The 25,742-nt window shown below is 32.2% G+C and overlaps 4 protein-coding genes across 5 annotated transcripts; all 4 read right to left on the bottom strand.

Annotated features, from left to right (window-relative positions):
• Nucleotides 1–988: 988 nt before the first annotated feature.
• Nucleotides 989–2,576, bottom strand: LOC105972509 (protein RKD2). The gene is made up of 4 exons (XM_088817555.1): nucleotides 2,479–2,576; nucleotides 2,212–2,324; nucleotides 1,763–2,097; nucleotides 989–1,394 (listed from the first exon to the last, which is right to left on the bottom strand). The coding sequence occupies exons 1-4, from the start codon at nucleotides 2,574–2,576 to the stop codon at nucleotides 1,074–1,076; spliced, it is 867 nt and encodes a 288-aa protein (XP_088673681.1). The 3' UTR covers nucleotides 989–1,073.
• A 1,582-nt stretch (nucleotides 2,577–4,158) lies between these two features.
• Nucleotides 4,159–6,266, bottom strand: LOC105972608 (DCL-like protein). Its single transcript, XM_012997574.2, has 2 exons — nucleotides 5,799–6,266; nucleotides 4,159–4,710 (listed from the first exon to the last, which is right to left on the bottom strand). The coding sequence occupies exons 1-2, from the start codon at nucleotides 6,147–6,149 to the stop codon at nucleotides 4,417–4,419; spliced, it is 645 nt and encodes a 214-aa protein (XP_012853028.2). The 5' UTR covers nucleotides 6,150–6,266; the 3' UTR covers nucleotides 4,159–4,416.
• A 5,896-nt stretch (nucleotides 6,267–12,162) lies between these two features.
• Nucleotides 12,163–16,516, bottom strand: LOC105972603 (Exostosin family protein). Of its 2 annotated transcripts, XM_088816984.1 has the most exons (4): nucleotides 16,471–16,516; nucleotides 15,266–15,722; nucleotides 13,707–15,042; nucleotides 12,163–12,993 (listed from the first exon to the last, which is right to left on the bottom strand). In XM_088816984.1, exons 3-4 carry the CDS (start codon nucleotides 14,664–14,666, stop codon nucleotides 12,484–12,486), a joined length of 1,470 nt encoding a protein of 489 aa, XP_088673110.1. In that variant the 5' UTR covers nucleotides 14,667–15,042; nucleotides 15,266–15,722; nucleotides 16,471–16,516; the 3' UTR covers nucleotides 12,163–12,483. The 2 variants fall into 2 exon arrangements, with proteins under 2 accessions (XP_088673110.1, XP_088673111.1); XM_088816985.1 differs by lacking the exon at nucleotides 16,471–16,516 and having other exon boundaries at nucleotides 13,707–14,672; nucleotides 15,266–15,671.
• A 5,145-nt stretch (nucleotides 16,517–21,661) lies between these two features.
• On the bottom strand, nucleotides 21,662–22,103 carry LOC105972544 (mini zinc finger protein 3). Its single transcript, XM_012997503.2, has one exon. It carries the CDS (start codon nucleotides 21,986–21,988, stop codon nucleotides 21,665–21,667), a length of 324 nt encoding a protein of 107 aa, XP_012852957.2. The 5' UTR covers nucleotides 21,989–22,103; the 3' UTR covers nucleotides 21,662–21,664.
• Nucleotides 22,104–25,742: the final 3,639 nt, after the last annotated feature.

A 25,742-nucleotide genomic window follows, 5' to 3' on the forward strand; every position in this document is an offset into this window, starting at 1 on the left:
GCAAAACGACTACAGTTTTAGAATGTTCTAACACACATGCAGTCAAAAACAACCAGCTACAGACACAACTCAACTACAAATTCATCCAACACTGCCAAACATATCAAACATCCCAAACCCTAGCCTCGCCGTGTGAAAACATGTGCCGCCACCAAACTCCAATGCGACCAAAACCTAGAACGCAATCAGAAGCCAAACCCTAGAGCGGTCGCACAAAAACCCTAACGCCCCGCATGAAAAAACTTACTAAACCGTCATCAATCGCGTTGTACCACTTCATTCGCGTGAGATTTTTGCCCACATCACTCGTTATTGCCAGAATTGAGGAACGTCGAAGTGGATTGACGGAGAAGAGACGGGAAAAGAGTTAGCCGCGGCGTCAGAAGAAGGAGACCGCCCAATTTCTACCATCAGAAAAGCACCTTGTGGAAGAAGAGCCCGACAGGTGACAAGTTTGTTGTCGAACTTAGCGTCCCGCCAGAGAAGAAAAAGGAAAAAGAGCAATATGGTGAATGACGATGTGTTTGAAGGAATATGATTTGTGGTGAAGAAAAATAATACAACGGGTATACTAAATAATAAAGGATTTATAATGAACTTCAATATCAAATAAAAAGGGTATTAATAAAGAGTAAATATAAAATGAGTTGGTATTATTTGCAAATGGATGTAACTTGAGGGGTGTCCCTAATTAACCCTTTATTTTATATCCATTGATTCCCATTGATTCTCTCAAAAGTAATAAATAGTAATAATGACAAAATTGAAACAAATAGAGATTAATTTATCATTGTCATTCTAAATAGCACTTCCTATTTTGTCATATAAATTATGAATTTTAGCTTAGTTGAAAGAAAATACTAGTTGATAAAAGAATTTAGTGATTCTATTGATATTCTAAAAGGGCCTAAAGAACCCTAAGCAACATTAATCTATTGATATTGATCACTCTCATGTGATACAAAATACACATACAAGAAAAGCACTAACATAACATCTCAAAACAAACTCTGCACCTATATATACTTCTAAACAAACATTGCTATATGCATATTATTATTCATGTAATAAAATCATTCATAACAGAAAAAAGACTCGAATTCTTCCATCGTGCCACATCCATTTTCCGTAAAGTTTTCGACTCCGCTTGGATATACGTCGCTTGGGGAGGGGCCCGCCGATTCCGAACAAGTAATTTTATCGTCCGTGATGAATCCCATTTGGAGCTTTCTCTTCTTGTAGTTAGCCTTAAAACAAGCTTGTCGTAACCTCTTCGTCTTGTTTTCCATTTCCATGTCAGGTATCTCTTCCATTATTCTCTTCTCTTGCTCCAATATCTCTATCGCCTTTCTCATCAACTTCCCTTTCTCTTCCGAATCTTCCTCTCCCATTTTCTATAGCACCCCGAAAAACGAATAACGACTAAATATTAATTAATTCCTTCTTTTTTTTCAATTCACACATTTCTTGGATTTGTGTAATAGAAACATACATATACACTTAAACCTCTACAAATTAACACAGTCATGACTTGCGAAATTTAATTAATTTAGCGAAATATCAATTTATCGAACTAATAATTTAGTACGTTTTTACCGAATCAGAACCAGAAAAAATTATAGCGTGTTAATTTATTGAGTATTAATTTATCGAGATTCTACTATATATATATATATATATATATATATATATATATATATATATATATATATATATATATATATATATATATATATATATATATATATATATATATACATACCTGGACATTCTTGATTAGGGTTTGGAGGCTCATCAACTTACGGTGGGGCCACCGTCGAATACCCAATTCTCTGCACCTTTTCTTCAATAGGGTTACTCCTACATTCAGTTCTTTTGCTGCTTGTGCTATTGGCATATAAAAATACCGACATACTTCTTCCCTCGTCAAATTACTTTTCGAATTGCTGCTGCTTATTACATCCTTCTTTTCAACTGATCTTTTGTCTGCTTTCTTATTATCAGCTTCCACCACCGGCGCTAACGGCATTTCGTTATGTCCAACTGCGAACATCGTTTCGCCTGCATTGATGCCATCGGTATTGCAGACAAAACCCTCTGCATAAATTAAGATAGTAAAAACCCCAGAGAAAAATACATAGAAGTATTGATCATCATTTTAAATATGCATACATATGTATATATGTATACTTGTCTGTAAATAATAATTACCTGGAAAGAAAGTGGGGTTTGGTACATAATCGACGAAGGAGAGCGAAGGATCGAGAACGACAGATTCTTGGAAGAACCCGAATTCATCTTGGAAACCCCAGTCAGTATAACTGCTGTATATAATTAATGACCACCGCGGAAGAAGAAAAAAATATAAATATGTAAAATCATGAAATCCGAAAAAACAAATAAGAAGAAGAAGAAGAAGAAGAAGAAGAATAGAAAACCCTAATTGGGTTATGAGACAAATGCATGATGAGAAGATACCTGAAAGTATGATCGAAGAGTGGGGGAAAGGAGAAAACATCATCGTACTCTTGTTTGGTTGTTGCTGTTGTTGTTGCTCCGTAGTTTTGCCAACTCATGTTAATGGCTTGATGATGAGTAGTTTCCATTCTAGAGAGAGAGAGAGAGAGAGAGAGTTTCTATGTGTGTGTGTGGAGTTGGAAATGAAGAAGACGAGGGAGGGAAATGATAAATACGAGTGTGAAATGGCGCAATATTTATGATGATTTACTGCCCTTGTAGATCGTGGCGCCGTCGCATTTAGAGAGAGAGAGAGAGAGTGTTTGTAGAGATTATGGTTTGCTAATTTATTCTGGTTAAGTATGTTATTTTGATTTTTTATTTTTTAATTTGAATATGACGAAATTAAAGAAAAAAAGAAATTTGTTGTAATTTGAGTTACATTTCGACATTTTTACTATTTGAATTCGGCAATATTTTAAAGACGAAATTTTTAATCCTTTGAGTTGAAATTTTAAAATTGAATTTACGGTATCGATGAAAATTGAGACATATTTAACAGTGGAAATTTTTTAATAAATTAATATATACAAATTAGTTGGGACTTGGAACTTGGAGTCTTGAAACTAAAACTAGCATGATACTTTTGTTCTACTTTTTCATTTTTTATCTTTTTGAGTAAGTTGCATTGAAATTAATACTTTGATCTTAATTTTCTTTCAATTTTTTTTTTTTTTGTTTTATTTTAGTTACTAACATTTCTTGTACACTAATACAACAAAACTTCAATAAATTAATAACCCCGTCTAAATCATACTTTTTTTTAGTCCCAACTCGATAAAAATATATTAAATTATTAGTTCGATAATTTAATATTTTTGCTAAATGAATAAAATTTTGTTAGTTCAAACTGTATTAATTTAAAGAGTTTTAATTGTACATAATTCCACCTGAAAATGAAAATATTGAACTCAATTAAGTTGCCATTTTACAATTTTCACTTAATATTTTCCAATAAAATTTAGCCAGTTTCAGTTTTATAAATATTTATTAGCAACCTGAAAAAGTGAAAATGAATTATATAAAGTAACGTACCAAATCAATGCTAACCAATGATGGTAACAATTATTCACCATTCATTTTCATATAAGGATGTTAAAAATAACTTACGTGGTAAATATTAATTAAACACTATAAAGTGGCCACCACCACTATTAGTATTAATTAAATTTAGTGGCACCAAATATAATTAAATATATGCAGATTAAATGAGTGGTAGTGGTGCAATTATGTTATGTAATTATTAGTTCTTAAAAATAACAGTAATAACATAAACCTCCATCTGCATTAACACTTGATCCATATAACGGCAGAATCATTCATAAACCTTAACCCAACCACTTTTCAGTTAGAATTTCAAGAGACTTTTTGCATTCTCTATGTTATTTCTTCTCACATGTAATTTTTTTGTTACACAAATTGCAGTACAATTTGTAATGAATTACAAATTTTTAAAATTACGAAAAACCCAATTACAATCGATTAATATCCGATCGGGCAGCAGATATTTGTATTCACTCAATCCTACCCATTTTTATGGCAGAATCACTAAATAAACAGAGTTTTAACAAAATATGATACGCTAATTACCAATCGGGTCGAGTAGTAGAATACCCGTATCACAAATGCCGCCCCGACCCATTTTATGCCAGAATCAAGAAAGAAACAATAGTTCGGCAAAAATGGCCATACCAAAAGCTCAAACAAAAGCATAGTGGTTACGGCAAATAGAATATATAGCAAATACCAATTCTCCCTTTCTCAACAAAGGTTCAGAGAGTGTTTTTCACACACAAAAAAAAAAGTAAAAAAAAAAAAGGAACATTCGAAGCAAAATTAATAATAAGCAGAAAGTAATTAAAAGTTCAAACAGATTTTTTTATTTTCTTTTTTTTCTTTTTATTTCCAGCCTCTGCCGCGGCCGCGACCACGTCCACGATTGCCTCCTTTACCACGCAGTGCCTTATTGACATCATTTTTGACTTGCATGTTTTCGGGTAACGGGAGAATCTGGTCCACACATTTTCTGAAGCTGAAGTCATCGGTCGTGTCGTCCTCCCTTGTTAGGAAGAAGCAACGGCTATGGAACTTTGGATGGAAACGGACTTGGAAAGCTTTTATGCCTTTCCCAATCTTTCTCTCCGCTTCTAGATGACCTTTCTTCAGCAGTTCTAGCACCATCATATGCTCGTACTGTAACAATTACTAAAATATTAATTACTCAAAAAGCCTTTTACACGTTGATCAAAATCTACAGCAATTGAACCATCGTAATTGAACAAGTTCGTAGTGCTCGTATAGATGACATTTTACATTTCTGACCTTTTTATTATATTTTGAACAGATGGTATGTTCTACAGATGCATCATGGATCACATTTAACTCTGTTCGTGATTAGCGAAATTTTATTTTTTATTTTTTTTTAACTATCAACTCGAGCAACAAGGATGAAATATGCTTTATTTTGAAAATACAATAGTGCAATTCAATGTCGATAAACATTAAACAAGTAGATTGTCTTAACCCCACAATTAAAAGACAGATCAATCAAATAGCAATTTCAAGAAACGTGTTAACTACCAACCAATCAGCCGGACAAAGTAAAAATACCACAAACTCTTACTCATCCCAACTGGTACGAATGATGAAAAACAACGTATTTAAACTATATTGTTTCACTGCTAATGCAATGAAAAATATTTGCTATCAAGTAAGAAGGAAAAGTATATTGTTACGTTCTTGAATGTGGGTAAAAAATAATCTATCTGATTAATATATAAGAAATAAGGAGAGCAAGACAGAGAAACTACAAGAGTTTAATTATTACAAATAAAACATCCACTATTCTACCAAAACCGAAACCGAAACCCACTAATAAGCCAACTAATTCATTCCACAACCTTTTCTGCACGTATCACTCAGATAATATTATTAAGCTAAAACAGTCACACTAAAACATAAACCAACTCCCTAAACTTAAGGACACGATTTATATTATTAAGCTAATAATGTGTCAAAACATAAACCAACTCCCTAAACTTAAGGGCACGATTAAGCAACAAAAAAACTAACCAATAATATTAATCTATAATATTAAAAAATCAAATCTTTGTATGAACACTAGTTGGAATTGTAAAATTCATTACACAATCACAAATCAAACTTGGTTCCAGTACACTCAATCAAACATTTCAACTAATTCGAAGCACATTATATCATTATCGAAAATCAATAAACGAAGATAAACCGAAAAAAAAATCATAAAGTTTAAAAAAAATTACCTTATTGATGTTGAGATTGGGGGTCCAAGCATGAAGAAGCTTATAGAAGTAATCAAACATCTCCACGGAAGATCCGAATGTCTTCAGGCCGATGGTTACCGCCCCGCCCGATTCCTTCTCCTCCGCCATTTTATCATCTCCGCCGCCGGAACTCTCGAGCCGCCGCTCCTCGGAGGACTTTTCGTCCTCGATTTTCGCCTTCTTATCGCCGTTCTGTTCCGGCGCCTCGACTTCCTCCCTAGCGCGCTTCGAGCCGCCGTTCTCGGAATCCACCGCCGGATTAGTATCGGTTGATATTTGTGCCTTGGGTTCGAGTTCCATTGGGACCTCCGGAGCAGCCTCTTCCGCCATGAGTGAAGGAAGGTCTCGAGCTGTGTGCTAAACCCTAGAGATTTTAGGTTTTTTTTTTTTAATTTGAAAAAACCGTTCTTTTCTCTCTCTCTGCAATGAATTTTCTCTCTCTATTTATATTCTCTCTTTTCTTTTTTTCACTTCTTTTATTATTTGATTTTACAGTCAGCGTCACTGGGCCTAGAGATAGGCCTTCGATTTGAATTTCAATGGGCCTGAAATTGGATTCTTGCAAACATATTAAGAAAAATAATAAGTTTAAATAAAGGGTAAATTACAACCAACCCCTGAAGTATGGTCAAATTACGAAAGAAACCCCTCATGTTTGGGTAATTACAACCACCCCTCAACTATAAATCTTCCTACACGTCCACCCTTGCGGTGTCAAATTTAATGGAATATTTTAGACTATATGGAATATTCTCAATTTTGTATTTGTTTTATCACGTTCGAGCTCCACATTTTGAAGCAAGATGATCGTAAGATGTGTTTTTTGGCTTGTATACATCAGATTGTGGCGCAACAGAAACTGCGTTTTTGCACAAAATGAGTAAAAACAGGAGAACATTCCACGGAATCTAGAAGATTATGTTAAATTTGACACTATAAGGATGGACGTGTAAGAAGATTCATAGTTGAGAGGAGTGGTTGTAATTATCCAAACATAAGGGATTTTTTTGTAATTTGACCAAACCTCAGGGTGGTTGTACTTTACCCTTAAATAAGTTATAGGAAAAATATAGGTTATCACTAAAAATTAAAAAAAAAATACAATTAATGTTTCATTGAACTGAAATTCTAAAGTGACAAACAATTTACGATAAAAAAAAAAAAAAAAAAAAAAAAAAAACTCTATAAAAAGACAAATATATGAGACATATCGAAAGTGCATTTTTTCGCTAATGATTTGATTGATCGCTAATCAAGTTACTAGAATTAGAGAATCGATAGTTTCGACGAACTTATGCATAGACGGTCGATTGGTACGGCGAGTACTAATATTTTTGAAAGTTGGTTACCGATAATTACCTGGTTAACGTATTATTTTTAAAAGCAATGATTACAAATTATAATTAAAATAATATTCTATGCTATTTCAATATAGTAACCTTTGTATATTGTTTTGATCTTTTTGCAAATCAACATTGTTCGGGCTTCCAAAATCGGGTTTTTCGATTTTTTGTAACATTTGATTTCTGATAACTTTCAAATGAAATATGGTTTTAATTAAAAGACTCAAGATTTGGAGAAAGGACCCCCCATACAAGCTAAATTTAACTCACTCTGCAAGAACATGCGCATGCTTATTACATTGAACTTTTGAAACTTATGTTTTTTTTAAATAATATGGTACTCAACTTCTTAAAATAGGTTGAAATCGATAGCGAACTTCTAAAATTGCTCGAAGATTGATGAAAGTTAATTTCTGAAATTAGCTGAAATTTTTAAAAAGTGAGTATTCTTAATAAATTGAGTATTCTTAACATAATACGGCACTGCACTTGTGAAAATTTTCTAAAACTTGATAGCGAAATTATGAAATTGGTTATTAAATAGTAAACTCTAAAAATTGGTGAAACGCTAGAAGATAAATTTTTTAAGATTTGGCTGAGGATCGACAATATACTTCTTAAAGGTAGTTAAAATTTGGCAATGAACTTACAGCCTAAGACACGCAATGTGTGTGTGTGTAATAAAAAAGAGAGAGAAGTGTTACTAGAAATTTGAATGGAGAGGCTTAGTTCCATGCAAAAAATAAAGAAGGGGCAAAAGAAAAGCATAAAGGAAATCCATTGAGCACAAGAAACCAAAAACTGTCAATTTTTTCTGTGTTTATTTGCATAGAGAGAAGAGCTTAGAATTCTAAAGGTGAGAGTTAGGCATAAAGCAAATTCTTGGTATTTTAATGTGGGGGAATTTGTTTTTGTTCAACAATCCACTTTCTCTGGCGTTTTTGCTATCCAAATACCCAAATACAGTAGAACCTCAATAAATTAAATAACTTCGTTTAAATAATACAAAAAATCGTTTCCGACTCGGTAAATATGTACTAAATTATTAGCTCGAAAATTAATATTTTTGTTAAATTAATAAAATTTTATTCGTCACGACTGTATTAATTTATAAAAGATTTACTGTACGTGATTTATGATGTATGAATATATATCCATTCCCTATGGTTTCCTTAGTAAGCAAGATATGTAGTTCAAAACTCATGGCAAAACTTTTTGAGTAGTTCAAAATCATGTCACATCAATTTATGCTTGTGAATTGTGTTTTGCACCCAATAACTAATATTAATTGGCGATTTGCACCCGATAACTAAAGAATTGGCAAGTTATCATTCAAATCAAATTAAATATCTAGTGGTAAAATATTCCAGACGTCAATTTATTGTAAGATTTAACCAAAATGTATCACAATATTTTAACTTTTGAAGGTATTCCCCTTCTGATTTGTTCGACCCTACACCCGGTGAAAAACAACGGGTGGGTCTTCTGCTGCCACGTGTCTCTTTTTTGTATTTTATAATAGATTTTCCGCCAGGGTTTACCTTTAGGGGTTTTAGAAAAAAAAAAAAAAACACGTGGCTGCAAAAGACCCACCTGGTGTTTTTCACCGGGTGTAGGGTCGAATGAACAATTTCCCTTGTTTACCTTTTCTTTTCCTTCTAATTTTAAATATTCTTTTTTTAATTATTTTACAAGTAAATAAATAAAAACGGAATTGATGATTTAATTTTCTATTTTCTGGATCATGGTAAATATTTATAATGTTCCAAAATTCTAATTCTGATTAAATTTGAACTTATTACAAAATAATATATATATAAACAATGTTCTGACAATTAATATCGTGCGACTAAAAATAAGCATAACGTGGAGAAATGGTGTTGCATTCAATGGTCTAAGTAACAAGGCAAAGAATAGGATGTTGGTGGTGAAACCAAAAAAGAAAAAAAAAAAAAGATTCTTGGCTTCTCAAAAATTATGTTTTATTTATGGGCAAATTACGAGAAACCCTATGAGGTAATGTCTAATTACGAAAATCCTCCTCATATATGTGTAGTTATGAAATCCCCCTGACCAGTGTTTGGTCGTTTAAACTTATAAAAAATGTATTTTATCCGGTTTACCCTTATGTTATTTGAAAACAAAACAAAGGATAAATTACGAGAACCCCCTGAGGTAATGTTTAATTATAAAAACCCCCCTATATATGCGATATTACCGAAACCTCCCGATGTATGTTGTCAGAGAATTACGCGAGAAGCTTTTTTGAGTTATTAAAAATGTATTTAATAATAATGAAATTTCGTAACATAAAATCGATTTTATAGAATAAAAATTACAGAAATATGTGAAATCGATTTCATTGAATAAAAAAATATTATGTAAACAAAAAAAACTACAACAAATAAGAACTTTTAATGTTACAAGATATATTTAATTATTTTTTATATATATTATGTTTTACAATTAAAAATACTATATTTTTTTTAAATATATTACAATTTACCCCCAAGTAATTCATATGCTTACACGTGTCACATGTTAAAGGGCAAAAATGACATTTTTAGAAGAGTGTTCCATGGAATAAAAGGATTATTGTTAAAAGTAACACTATAGGGACTGTGTGAGACGACAGCATACCTCAAAGAGATTTTCGTAATTACTCAAACATGAGAATTATTTTCGTAATTAGACCGGTTACTCGTAATTTGACCTCTATTTATTTATGAATTGTTTTCCAAATAAGAACTTTTGATTCAAACCTGTCACAAACTTCCAAAAACAGCCTTATATAAATGTTGCTTCCGTACTAGGCTTATGATTGGTTGTGAATCTAGCTTCACTCTAGGGTTTTAGGGTAACCCCCCTTTCTGCTTTATTGCTTTATTAATCCACCTTATATACAAGGGGATCACTATTTCAAATCCCAACTTTTGCTTACATGAATACCAAAAAAATAAAAAATAAATAATTAATTGTAAATTACTTTAATACCCTTAATGAAATTAAAACTAAAAAAATATTACAAATACTATTTTTCTTTCTTAAATACCAAATAATCAAAAACTCAAAAAACCATTTCCCTCCTTCTCCACCTCCTTCTTCTCCCTCCCCAAAAACCCTTCTAAAAAATCTTCCTCACAACAAACCCTTCTAAAAAATCTCACAACAAACCCTTCTAAAAAATATCAAAACTAAAGAAATTAAAACCTCACAAAACGTATAAAATTGAGTTATAAGACAATAATATGGTAGTATATATGAAAGGAGAACACATTAAGGTAAGTATCGATGTCTTTTTTGAGCTTCGAAGTCGATTTTGAAGTTTTTTTTTTTTGAAACCCGTCGGCAATTTTCGACACATACAGGTCGATTTTTTGGTCAATTTTCGACACCAACGTGTCGAAAAAGAAAAAAAAAAAAAAAAAAAAACCAAATTTCGACACCTACCTGTCGAAAATTGTCCAAATTTCGACAGGTATGTGTCGAAAAAATACTGTTGGTAAAAAAAAAAAAAAAAAAATTTTTTTTTTTTTTTTTTTTTTTTTTTTTTTTTTACCAATAGTGTTTTTCGACACCTACCTGTCGAAAATTGTCCAAATTTCGACAGGTAGGTGTCGAAATTTGGTTTTTTTTTTTTTTTTTTTTTTTTTTTTTTCTTTTTCGACACGTTGGTGTCGAAAATTGACCAAAAATCGACCTGTATGTGTCGAAAATTGCCGACGGGTTTCAAAAAAAAAAACTTCAAAATCGACTTCGAAGCTCAAAAAAGACATCGATACTTACCTTAATGGCTTCTCTTTCCACATATACTACCATATTATTGTCTTATAACTCCATTTTATAAGTTTTGTGAGGTTTTGATTTTTTGAATTTGGAGATGTTTTGGAGGATTTAAGAAGATGAAAAAGATAGGGTTTAATTGGGTTGTCGCGGCAGTTACGAGCACGTACGGTGGCGTTCGGCGGCGGCGGTGTCGGCGGCGGCGGCGGCGGCGGCGGCGGCGGCGGTCAAGGTTGGAGAGGAGAAGAAATGGTGGAGGTTTTTTTTTTTTAACAACAAAGGGTTTTTTTTCTTTTTTTTTTATTTGGTTTTTGAATAGGTAATTTCTAATAAAATTTGATATAATTGATATTTTGTATGAAAGGGTGTTTTTGTAATTTTCTTTTTATTTTGGTTTTAAAGTAAGAAAAAACTTATAAATATGTACTCAATTGTGGTTTTCAACTAGGTAGTATTCAACTAAGCAAAAATTAGTATTCAAAATAGTTGCCCCCTATATACAAATCAAATTAACCCATATATGTAGCTGGCTAGCTGCATATTATTAATATTTATTCAGACACACCATTTAATTTATTCTTACATCATAATTATACTCACAAAGAAATGTGTTGCTTAACCTATAGGATCATCATCTCTGTACTACTAATTTGTTTCGGGTTTCTGTCGATCGAAACGGAGAGAGTTTCTGCTTCTAGAAGCTTCCGGGTTCTGAACGAAGATGCCTTGCAAAGTACGAAGGTGCCGCTAAACATCGCGCCTTCCCCTGCAATGAATTTCGACCCGAATCAGTCGGAAAAACGAACAGTTCGTGGAGGATCCGACCCTATTCACAACAGATGCTGAGAGATGAAGCTTTGAAGATCAAGCAATATATATATATATATATATATATATATATATATATATATATATATATATATGCCCAAAGCATAGCTCAAGTATACAGGGGTTATTATGATATTTATTTTTAGATAGAAATATATATAGTTCTCTTTTTGCCTGTGGGTTTTAATTTCGATCTTTTGATTCCATTGTTTTATCGTAGTTCATCGAAAGTACGTAGATTCGATCCGTATATTTTCACCTTTCGAACAATATTTTTCATTCCAAATTTGGAAAGTTTCGATTTCCAATTTTTCTGAACGGAATTAGATTACAGTTAGATTCCGATTTTTTTTTTATCCTATTTTAATTTCCAAAAATATTCGTAAAAATTTCAACAAAAAAAAAATCAAAAATCACACTCATAATATAAATGGTATTACATATTTTACATTATTGATGACTAAAATATTGAAATCAAATTCCAACAATTCAAATCCGAAATTTTTCAAAACGAAATCAGAATTAGTTTCTCACTTCCGAAATTTTTTTTGGAATTTTTCGAAAAGGATTAACTCCGATCTGTTCGATCACATCCGATTTCCATCTATACGGATAATCATGTGTAAACTTCTAGAAACCAAGCTAACCATACATTACATTACAGCCTAATTAAATGGGCTACAGTAAATACATTTTCAAATATAAAATTCCTAGAGAACTTGCAATCTGCTGTATCTATTCTTCCGGTGGACACTCAGCATCGTAGGCGATCTCTTCCGGTAAACAGTCTGCCAAATCATATCAACTGCATCTCCACTCTTCGACGGATAATTATACTCAAAGTGTCCACTAATCTCCTTCAACCTCTCCCACATTTTCGTCCACTGATCTCGTTCGATACTTCTTAGAAGATTTACGAGGTAACCCTTTTTCACAGCATCGGACGATTTTACAAACACGCAGAATTCCGAGTAATCGAGAATATCTTCAAACGGCAGTTCGATTTCGTCGCTGATAACAACGGGCACGCAGTGGGTGGCGATTGCGTCGAAGAGGCGGTTCGACGAAGGGGTATCTCCGGCAATATTTAGGCAGAATTTCGACGAGGACATCCCTTTGCCAGCCTGGCGTACCCCATTCGACTGAACGCTTCCGAATGCGAAGTGCGCGTCTTTCTCGTCTTTGAGGAGGTAGTATAGCTCTTGACGAATTTCTCCGCCCTGAAAAATTCAAGAAATTAGTGTTCACAAGTAGAAAAATAAATATTATATGTGATAAAAAATCATATCTTCTCAAGAATTGAATTAAGATAAGAATTATAACACCTTATACTGCATTTCTTTTGGCACACAACTCCTAAATGGTGCGTTCTTAGGGGTTGTTTGTTAATAAAATTGAATTGTTGGGGATTTTACAAATATTCATAATATGTGGGGTTTTTTGAAATTAGAGTAAACACTGGGGTTCTAAATGCAATAAATTCTAATTACTATTCTCTTTTTTCCCTTGAAAGTACTAAACAAACAAAAACAACCTCTAAATGGTGTGTTTTAGGTGGTAGTTAAATAGTTTCCTTATAAAAGTGAATCATAGGGGGGAATTTTGCAGATATTTATAACACAGGTAGTTTTGTGATAATTAGAGTAAACATAGGGGGCTAAATACAAGTAATTTTATTACTTTTTTTTTTTCCTCAAAATTACTAAAGGAATAAAACAACACCTAAAGGGGGGGGGGGCGTTTCTGGCTAATAAAATTGGGATTTTTTCTAATATTTATGACACGGGGGAAGTTTTTTGAGAATTAGAGCAAACACATGGGGTGCTAAATGCAATAAATCCTAATTACTTTTTTTTTTTCTTTTCCTATTGAAAGTACTGAACAAACAAAAACAAGTAAAAATTTTACAGTAAGTGAGCATAAAAAAACTTACATCTTTCCGATAAATCGCTCCTTGGAAATAAACGAGCGTCGGCCTTTCCTCAAACGGGGGCGAATCATCCGCCGCAATAGCCCTCACCATATGCCGATAAGGAGCAATCACATCCTTCTCAACATTCGCCACTTCAGTCGGATACCGCCCAAAATCCGCCAGCACAAACATGGCCGAACCGAGCTTTCTCCGAGCAAACAACATGCTATTCGGGTGGTGGGCCACGACCAAGTGGTCCCCACCTCCCTTCCGTTTCCACTCTCTCCGTTTTTTCAAAAACTCCACCAATTTCTCCTGCAATATTCTATCCAAACTAATCTTTTGCTTCCCCTCGGGCTTCGAATACCGATTATAACTCAACGACGAGAAAAACGGCACAAATACCACATCCGCCTCGCTTGAGTTCTTTACTCTAATTGCACTACAACCCCTTGTTACGTTCGGATTATTCGATGCAAGAAGATCGAGGGTGAGCCAGTACTCGATACTATGTTGTAAATTCAATCCACCAGGGTAAGACGGTAATTTATCCCGATCGTTTAAATCCGGCCACGTTCGATTTCCTTCTCCCTTCCAACCCAACAATCCGAAATGAAACTCGGCCGGTAAATCGTACATGTACACTCTAAGAAGATCTTTATTTTCTTGGTTGCAAGATTTACGAGTGTAATTTTCTTGTTTTTGTTCTTCGACGACCCTTTTTTCGATCTCGAAAACGGGTCTTTTGAGAGGGATTGTTCGCGGGTCGTCGGTTTTCAAGTTGGGTTTCGAGTGAATCGATGAATTGTTCACTACGATGAATTGAAGGACGGATTTGGGTACCGAAGAATCGTCGTCGAAGCGGAGGAGGGAGAGTGAAGAGGAAATTAAAAGAAGTATCGAAAAGGCTACTAGGAGAGAGAGGAGCTTTGAGGGAAACATCCTCTTCTCTGAAACTGATGAAGGCATCTTCAATATCATTTAACACTAGTTAATCCAAATTAAAAAAAAAAAAAATCAAATTTTTTTTTATTTAGAGGCAAATTAAATTGACATAAATGCCAAAATCACAATCTTTTATGGCAATTTAATTAAACGGTCAAAGTATACAGAGGTTTTTTTCAATTTCTGAAAACCTTAAGAATACCAGGTATTACAGCAATTTTTGGTGTAATAATTTTCCTTTTTCTTCCTAGTACAGCTCACATGCAATGATGCAAGAAACAGAATCAATTTTTATTTTTTTGTTTAATTAATTCACCAAAGGTGGCACCTTTTTCAAGAAAACAGAGCAAATAAATCAAGAATCAAAAATCAAACTAAAACCCAGAACTCATCATACACCCAAAAGGCCAACCTGCGAAAAATAAAATTTTAAAATAAATAAATAAATAAAAATCCAAGAACTCAGAATATAGATACAGACATGCATTTAAAACACTACCAAGAATCAATTTTTAATTTTATTTTTTTTCCATCTGGGCCATCAAGATTCATCGATTCTCAGATTCCCAGCATGAAAATAGAAACATAAATACAAAAAAAAAATATAAAAAAATAATAATAAATAAATAAATTACCTGGTTTCAGCTGGGTCTTCTGTTTCTTGAAATCCCTTCATTTCTAAAAATAATAACAAAAAAAAAGTAATATGTTTTCTCTTCACCCGAATTTATATTTGATAAAATAATAAATACTAATTTGAATATTTGGTGATGAATTTATTTATTGTTGGTTTTGGGTTATAAAGTGGACAGGTGGTATGGTAGATTGAGAAGACTTATCTCGTGTCTGTAATCCAATCAAATATCTTTCTCCCATGAATACTTCAATTTGGACAAGCAAATTTTTTTTTTTTAAATATATTTTTTTCGTTTCAAAAATCGAGGTTAAGGAAACAGTTATTTTTACTTGAATTAATTGCAAAGGAAGAATTAATAAGTTCATGTATTATTTTACTTTTGATAGAAACAAGATATGGGGTCGGTGTTAACTAGAGATATAAATAAATAAATAAATAAATAAAAGTTATATGACCTAGGGGTGTTCATAAACCCGCCCAACCCGACCCGCCCGCCCGACCCGCCCGAACCCGCCCGAGACCCGCCAGTTCTTATTTTAAAACTATGGGTAGCAGGTTAAAATTTTGACACCCGAACTTAAGTGGGTCGGTTCTCGGGTTTAATTTTAGAAACCCGCCCACAACCCGACCCGCCCGTATATATATGTATCATATCTAGCTAGGGTTTAGGTTTTCAAGTGAATTCTGCCGCTTCTTCTCAATTGAGGGGTTCAACTTCACCAGCCATTTTCCTTGGAGATATTTCTTCTACTCCCAAAATGTACATGTATCCTCCATAATTTTTTAATTATTATCTTCAATGAATGTTTTCTTTTTTCTTTGCCAGTAACTCACCACTTACATCTACCACCAAATCGGTGGTATATCTGCCACCATTATCTCTTCTTCCACCATAAGAGTTGTTGTGTTTATCGGATGGTGATTTGTCAATCCCAAATTTCCATTCGTATACAGAATCTCGGCGTCGCCCATATTTCTTTTTATTTGTTTTTTCAGATGTAAAAAGGTGTTGGGGTTTTAGATTTTGCAACCCGCCCGCCAACCCGCCCGACCCGCTGAACCCGAAAAGGACCCGAGCCGAGCAGTTTGTAAACATAACTAGGCAGGTGCGGTTTGCCACGTTGTAAACCCGCCTATGTCGGGTCGGGTTGCCTTTTTGGTTCAAACCCGCCCAAACCCGCCCGTGTTCACCCCTAATATGACCGATAAATAATATTGCAACCCTTGAAAAAATCTATAGAAGTGGCGTGACTCCACATCAATGTATTCAATATTGGTATTAATTCTAGCACATGCATTTTTGTATACATTTTTTTTTCTTTCGCATTTTTTCGCCGGTCTCCGCCGTCCGCTTTTTCGATTTTTTTTTTCTGTAATATTTTTTTTCGTTTAAACAACAATATTGATGTGATGAGACAATTATATTAACTATCTTACTGTTAAACACATTAAAATTAACTAAACTACAGTTTAACACATTAATATTGTTATATTAATCTCTAGCACAGAAATATTAACACAACAAAGCTCATAATTATTGTGTAATAGAGTAATATTACTATGTTGACCGTTCAACAAATATAAATATAATAAAAAATCAAAAGAATTAATATTACTGTGAGTGACAGTAATATTGCCGTCAACCACAATAATATTACAACGATAGACAATAATATTATTACGTTACTCCGTGAATAACTCAAACAAACAAAAAAATTCAAACAAAATAATAACATTGATGTGGTTGACAGCAATATTACTATAACAACAGTAATATTACCGTCAACCACAGTAATATTATTGTGTTTACAGTAATATCACAATAATAGACATTAATGTTATTACGTTACTCCATGAATAACTCAAACAAAACAAAAAATCTAAAACAATAATAATATTGATGTTGTTGACAGTAATATTATTGTGTTTACAATTATTTTACTGTCAACGATAGTAATATAATTACTATGCCTTGTCAACAAATCAAAAAAAAATAAAAAAAATAAAAAATAATAATATTACGTTAATTTACTGTCAACGGCAGAGCAATTACATAAATGTATTGTCAACGGGCAGTACAATTACGTTAATTAACTGTCATTGACAGTATAATTACGTTAATTTACTGTCAGTGACAACACAATTACGATCAACGTTTAGCGGCGGACCTAAAAAAACTATAAAAAAAACTAAAAAAAAGTCAACGCCAGAAACCGCTGGTCAACGCTGGAAACCAGCGAAAAAATCCGGAAGAAAAAAAAAAGTCAACGCCGGAAACCGGCGAAAAAAAAATCGAAAAGTCAACGCCGGAATCCGGCAGCAATTTTTTTTAGAAAATGTCAAAATTAGATTTTTTTTTGGTCAAAATTGGATTTTTATGGACAAAATTGATTAAATTTTGGTTACAATTAAGAGTTGGGTATAAAGGGTTGAGGGTAATATTAACATATACACGAATATTTTCTTTATTTATAATAAATATTAAATAAATGAGCTTATTGATAAAAGAGATATAGTCCCTAAACCTAAAATAATAAAGATGCTTGGTTGGAGACTTCACAAAAACCCCTTTGAATAAATATATGAATGACTGCAATATATAAATACATAGTGTTAGATAATTAAATGTGTTTGATAATATCGGAATGAAGTGGAACAATAAGTTTTAACTTTTTATAAATTGCGAGTAATATTAATGAATAAAAATATTCTTTTTTTCTGCTATTATCTAATTAATTGGTAAAGTATGCAATATTAATGGATAAAAAATATTTAATGTATGTATGTAACGTAAATATAAAGTTAAAAGAATGGGGACAAAATTAACATTCTAAGTAGTTAAATCGAACATATGGAAATATATTAAAGTCGTTCAAATTAATTAGAAAAATTTAAAATAAGTTTAGCCAAACACCCTCTATGTCACTATTCCTAATTGCCATCACACTAAATTTACATGGTGGGTTGGCTTTTATGGATCAAAATAAGTAATTATGTTGGGTCTTTTACAGAACGGACCCAATAACTATATTTGTTAAAGCTTACCCAATACATTACTGGACTTCAAATTATTCTCTTGCATAGAAACTATGAAATTTGTCTTAATATTTAATAAATTAATATTAAAACAAAATTCAAAATTTAATCTGTTCAAGTATTCAAAAAGCTCATGATCTTTATATCAGTAGTTTTGATGCAGAAATCGAGATCCAAAAAGTTATGATGCAGAAATTGAGTTCAAATAAGTTTGTTTTTCAACACATGAAATTACAAATAAACTGAATCATGAGCCCATCATTTATTTATTTTATTAAAAAATAAAAATATTGTTTAATCAATATAAATTAATTCTTAGTTAACGTTAAACTTTTAGAAAGGTATTTGTAATATTTTGAAATATGAGGGGTCTATATATAATTATACTTAATCTCAAGAGAGGACAATGCAATTTGCTCATGTCATTATTTGACATAATTTGGACATAAATTTGACACAACTAAATTTTTTGAAATAAGAACTATCTTGTTTCTCCTTAAGACAAAATTATCTCAGACTAGTGCTTGGTTATAATAATTATCTCCCAAAATATAATGACTAATCAATTCCAATAAAGTAGCACACTATATTTTTTTTTAACATAAACCATAACTAATATATTACTTTAGGATAACAGTTTTGGTATAAGGATAAAAACATTTTCGAGAATATGATTCAAATATATTACAAGCCAAAATATTTTTCAAAAAAGAGGGGCATACTACGAACTAAAATGTGTTTTTGACTTTACACTGGACACATAAAGGGATTTTAGAATACAAAGACTATGTAATGCTCGGGATTGGAATGAGTGATTTGCTGAAAATCCACAGTTCGATTAATAGTTCTTAAGAGTTGTGCACCAACTGACATAACTATTGAAAAAAGGTGTTGAAAAGATATCACATCTTTTCGTATGGGCCAAACACCAATTCGGATCCAGCAACCATTTTTTCGGATGAGCAAGGCACCATTTGGCTCGCTTGTCTGCCTCATGGCCAGTGATGTCACCTCGGACCCATGTCATGCTTCGAGTAGTTTACTTAAGCCCATGAAAATTAATTAATTTTAGTCCAGACTTAATTCCAAACATTTCCAAAGTGCAAGAGTCGCGAGCGGGCAATGGCGCGCGTGTGTTTGCAATAAACTCACATTTGGCAAGGATTTCTGCATTAGCTAACAATCTTACATTATTTAAAGTGCCCTCATTTATGTGAGTTTCACCTCCCACTAAGCCCTTTGAATTCATTGAATTAGCTCACTTCATGAAATATTTCTCATCAATCCTATATCGGTTTTGAGTAATCAATCACACTACATTCATCAACGCATAAATTTCATGAGTTATTTCACAATTTAAGTATAGATTTCTACTTCAATATTTTTCTAAGAAAGAGTTAAACATCTCAAATTTCCAACATTACATTTCACCTTAGAAAGATAGGTCCTATTCTAAAAATGATAGTTATGTTTTTATTTGTCTCCTCTTTCTTTTATTTCTTATTTTCTAGTTTCTTCCACAATGGATCACTTTTGACAGGCTATTCTTGCAATTATTTCAACTCATGTACAGAACTCAAACACTAGTGGTTGATTTGTCTATCATTATAATAATTATTGGATGGGTACCAATGACAAGAAAAGGTGACTAGATATGTGGACTGACAAAAAACATTGATAAGACATCATATAATACATAACTAATTGGCTAATTAATCACCATTTCAATTTTTATTTTTTGTTTGATTTTAGAACAATATTTTTCAATTTGAATTCTCATATTCTGATTTTTGAAATTTTCAAAATTATTTGGATGAGAATTGAATATACATGAGATTACGATTTCCAATTCGATTTTAAGTTCCGAAAATAATCCAAAAAAATCGACTTTTTACGAATATTGCACTTGAAATATCAATATTATTATGTATTTTATATGTTAGATGACCAAAATTCGGAAATTTCCGAATTCCAGCAATTCCAATCCAATTTTTTCTCGATTTTGGAACAAGTTTTTTCATTCCAATGTTCGAAATTCCGATTCCGGTTTTTTTGTGACAAAATTGGAACTTGTTTTTAACTTTTATAAAAATCAACATTTTTGCGAAATGGCTAGTTCTGATTCGATCCGTCCGATTTACACCATAAATGGATGCCATATCAAACCCTTTTAACTTGATTCATTATCAAGCAATTAAACCGCTTGATTATATTGTAGGCCGGAGAAAAAAAATCCTCTAACCATACTAGCAAGAAAAAAATTATTTTTTTTCTTCTCGAAAATGAAATAAAATAAAATAAAATCTTCTTGATTAGAAATATATTGATAATTAAACCAATCCACTCATGCGAAATCGTAGATCTTCATAATCAACTAATTAACCCCACCTATTAAATAGTGACTTTGTATTTTAGAGTTGTCGCCTCAACGATGATTTTTTTTTTTTTTCGTATTGACTTAGTTGTAAATCAATTGATTTTTCCGAATTTCAAACCAGTCGACTCACTGATTTAAATAGGTTGGCTAAGTTACAAACGGGTAGGGTCAATTGACATGAGAGGAGAGAAGAGACAGTCTGACTCGACTGTTTTAACTGAAAATGTACTACTATTTTAAAAGAAGTAGAAGTATTTTTTCGAAAAAAAAAAGTAAAAGCAAAAGCTAGTATCGCAAACACTTCAAAAGTGATTCTGAACCAAAAAAAACTTATAATAACTTTTTAAAAGCTTTTGCAAATAGTAGATATAAGAGATCTTGGTGCAGTAAATTAAAATGAAGAAGAATATAGGAAATTTTGAGCTGATACAAATAATAGGAGGAACATTTTTACAATTAGAAAAAATCACCTTAGGTGTTTTGAACTATTTTTTCTTTCAGTTAAGCAATTAGGTATGTAAACAAATCGAGCTCGAGCAGAGTCTAATTAATTTGGCGAGCTAGAGTTGATCGAGTTCGAAACTTGATCTCAAACTCATTTTATTTATTTATTAATATTAGTACTTATTTCTTATTATAAATTATTTTTATTATATTAAAAAATTACAAAATAGAAAAATGAACTACATTTTTGTGGTTTAAGTTTTTTTTTTTTTATTTTTTTTTTTATGTGTATTATATATTTAATTTATACTTAAATAATATAAAATAAATAATACAATTTAAAATCAAAACACTTACAAACGCAATCATGGGATGATGAACAATTGAAAATGTGCTCCAAGTCAAAAGCCTCGAGTTAAAAAAACTCGAACTCGAACTTTTGTCGAGCCAACTCTAAAACGATGACTTTACAAATTAAATAATTAATTTCATAAACAAAATTCCAATTAATCATACTTTATTTCTTTATTTATTTACTTTTTAATACAAAGTTGAATTATTTGAGGGAGATGAATAGCTATCCGGAACCAGCTCACTGGTGATCTCCACCACTTCCCTCCGGTGGAAATTCCGGTGGCAGCCACAGGCGGCGCAGCTGAGCTCAGCCTCCACCGTCAGGTCCTTGCCACCAACTGCGGCGGCTATGAACTCCCGACAACCGTCCACCGCGTGCCCTCCGATATAAGCTGCGTGGTTCCTCTGGCATTCAACGTAACGAACAACCGGCGATTTTCGTGCGCTCCTCTTATTATTATTATTATGAGATCCTTTCTTTGTGATCATCACTTCTTGCCTTTTCTTCATTATCTGAACTTTTATAATCTCTTTAATTATATTGTAATGCTCACATTAAATGGAGAATTGTATCAAGAGAAAATATTATTGAAGATCAAAGCCCAAATTAAAGGTTTTTAAAAGATGATGGTTTTAACCTAAATTTAGCTAGCAACATGTTGTATTTATATTACCAAGTTTATATACATTAGCCGTGGCTGAATTAAATAATATATATAAGTCGTGACAAATTATAGATGCAACCATAAACATTAATAAATATATATATATATATATATATATATATATTTTTAATCGGCCAACCACTCACTCAGTTTGCTCAAAAGTCAATTGGTCGTCGGATAATATTGGCCAATCAATTTTTTTAATATTTTAAATTATTATAAATATTTAATTGTGAATTTTATATTTTTAATGTTAAAATAATATATAAGAGAAGTCAAAATCAAAACACAAATTTAGAAACCTCTATGTACTATTTTATAAATATTATTTCATATTCTTCATAATATATTTACTTATTGTAGAAGCTTAATAAAAGAAGACCCTTAATTTTAAAGTTAAGATTTTTGCAGCTTAAGTTTTCGCCAAATTTTGAATAACTTTTGAATTTTTTTTTTCTTTCAAAAACATCTTATTATTGTAACAAAAAATAAATAAATAATTCAATAAATATATGGACTTCTACACTACCGACGGCCACTTCCAGGATGCGAGCCCGATCGATGGTCCAAAAATGTTCTTTAATCTTGTCAATGTCCCATTCGCAAGAGACATGGTCAATGAGGTCATCCACTCTCTTCGGGAAACAGGAGGAAATAAGTCGTCGAGTAAGGATTCAAAAATTCCCGTCCTCGCGTAACCATGGACCTCCCCAAATAGAAGCAGAGTTACCGTCCCCGATCCATCTCCGAATTCCCATTATAAGAACCGGACGAGCTTTGAGAAGGCTACGCTTGGTTGCCAGGGGCGCATTCCTTCAACTGCGCCCGACAAATATTACCTGTGGAAAAATAACTTGCTTTGATCAATTGGGATAATTTGGAAGTTGTTTTCCTGAAAAAAATATTTTTGAAGAAAAAACAACTTGCTTTGATAACTTACCATATTTTAATATTTGATTGAACCGACTCAGTTGGAGATCAATCACACTCAACCAATCATCATCAAATCAATAGAAAATTGATCATTAGCTTTGGAGAGATGAGGAGTTTCATCTATAGATAGAGAACCATTCTTCAAGCTCAAATCATTCCAAGCCTAATTCTAAAAGAGCTACTATTATACCATTAGAGTGCTAGGAATTTTGAAATTTTCCTCTCGTACTCACCACTTGATTCATTATATATCTTCAGAGGGATTCTGTAAAGCTCTTAGAGAACAATTCTTTGTTGTGATGTGTTGTTGAGTGCGAAAGAGTAAGTCGCTTGTAAACATGTTTTGTACGAAAGAGTGAGTCTCTTATAAGCACGTGTAAACAAGTGCGATAGAATATAAAATCTCTTATAAGTACGTCGTTGGTGCGAGCGTCGTTAGAGTCTTGTAAGCACATCATTTTTCATGTAGGAGATCCAAGGATGTTTGATGCACGTGGAATAAAAGTTCCAGGACTTAGAAGAGTCTAGTACATAAATTTCTTTGAAGTACTATAAATTTGATGTAATTTACTTTACGCGCTTTATTTTATCATATTCCAAATTCCCCATTCTTATATTATTTATTGCTAAAACTTTGTTCAAAATTTGACTTAAAAGTTTAAATGAAATTATTACTTGAAATATTATTGTTCTCAAAAAATGTTATATCTTTTTGAAAATTTCTTTGTTATTTACATATGCAAAAATAATATAATATTGAAAAAACCTAGTTCAGCCCTCTTAGACATATTTAGTCTCTCAGTTTTGTATCGGTTTCAATTATAATTATTTATAGCCATGCATTTCAAATCTATCAATTCAAATTATGAATAGAAACATCTTGAAAAACTGTGATTTGAAGTGAAAGATTTAAATAATATAAATAAATCAATGGATTCTGTTTTGCTTTGCTGTACCAGTCGGTGAGGAAATGTTAGTTAAACAACATCTCTACGGCGAAGCCAAAATTTCATAACTACGGGCTCGAATATCTTTTTTCAGTAATGAAGGAATCCGCAGTCAACTATATAGGTGCACTGAATGAACCTATATTTTTGTATAATAGCTTGGAAACCATAAAAGAAACACAAACCACAGTAGACAACACTATGTGTGACAAGTCTAACCTAATGTGATTAAAACTTGGATCAATTGACACAAACTAACTCCCTCCAATCGGTAGGTCATCCCTTACGAGACCTGAATCTCAAATAATATTCAATTGTATTGTCTATCAAAGCATAAAATCTTTATCCGAGGCTTTAGGAAACAAACATGTTAATAGGAAAATACAAGTTTAAAACAAAAAGCTATAAACATAATAATATAGTCCAAACTTCGACAATTTGCAATAAATAAAAGTAAAGGCAAATTACAGCCATCTCTGAGGTGAGTTAAATTATGAAAAAATCTCTTATATATGGGTATTTACAACCACCTCTCAACTATGTATTATTTTACAAAAGAAATAATTATTTAGTAGGTAAATTTGAAACCGTGAAAGTGAACGTGCAATTATACATGGTTGAGGGGTGATCGTAATTACTCAAACATAACAAAAAAAAAAATTCTAAATTTAACTTTACCCCAGGGATGGTGGCAATTTCGTTAATACTAAAGAATCTATTTATGTCTCGATAAATTTACCTAATTAAATTACGGGCAAATGGCAAATAGGCCCATGACAAAGCCACTTAATTAAAAGAGGGACATACAACTTTTTTGTCTTCCAAATAAATCCAGCCCATTCAAACTTATTTACAAATAAGGAAAATTCCTTTATATATACCAAAATTACCCCCAATTCATTGAAACTCAATTCAATTCCAATTTCATGACTTACACCTCAATTTAGCCCAATTTCATCAATTAACCAATTTTAACCCTAATTTCAATTTTCACCCCAATTTTGACCCGCCACCACCGGAGACCGCCGGTCGCCGCCATTGACCGGGGTTGACCGCCGGACTCCGGCGTTGGACTTTTTTTTCTTTTCCCAGAATTTGTTTTTTCCGGCCGGTCAACTGCCGTTGATCGCGGTCTCCGGCGTTGACTTTTTTTTTTTTTTTTTTTTTTAATAATTTTGTTTTTTCTTAATTTTTTTAATTAATATTACTGTCATAACTGCTAAATTACTGTCTCCGACAATTATTTAACTGTCAATTGACTTTTTTTTTTTCTTCAAAAATATTTTAATTAATATTATTGTCTTTGCTACTAAATTACTGTCTCCAGCAGTTATTTAACTGTCGGAGACAGTAATTTAACTGTTAATTAATTTTTTTAAAAAAATATTTTAATTAATATTACTGTATTTGTTGCTAAATTAGTGTCTCCAACAGTTATTTAACTGTCGGAGACAGTAATTTAACTGTTAATTGACTTTTTTTATTCTTAAAAAAATATTTTTAATTAATATTACTGTATTCGTTGCTAAATTACTGGCTCCAGCAGTTATTTAACTGTCGGAGACAGTAATTTAACTGTTAATTGACTTTTTTTTTTTAATTTCTTAAAAAAAATTATTTTAATTAATGTTACTGCCTTTGGCTGCTAAATTACTATCTCCAATAGTAATTTAACTGTCTTACACAATAATATTAATAATATTACTGTTCTGGAAAATA

This window comes from Erythranthe guttata, chromosome 4 (genome assembly GCF_056151865.1).
Source record: "Erythranthe guttata isolate IM_541 chromosome 4, IM_541, whole genome shotgun sequence".
Lineage (NCBI taxonomy): Eukaryota > Viridiplantae > Streptophyta > Magnoliopsida > Lamiales > Phrymaceae > Erythranthe > Erythranthe guttata.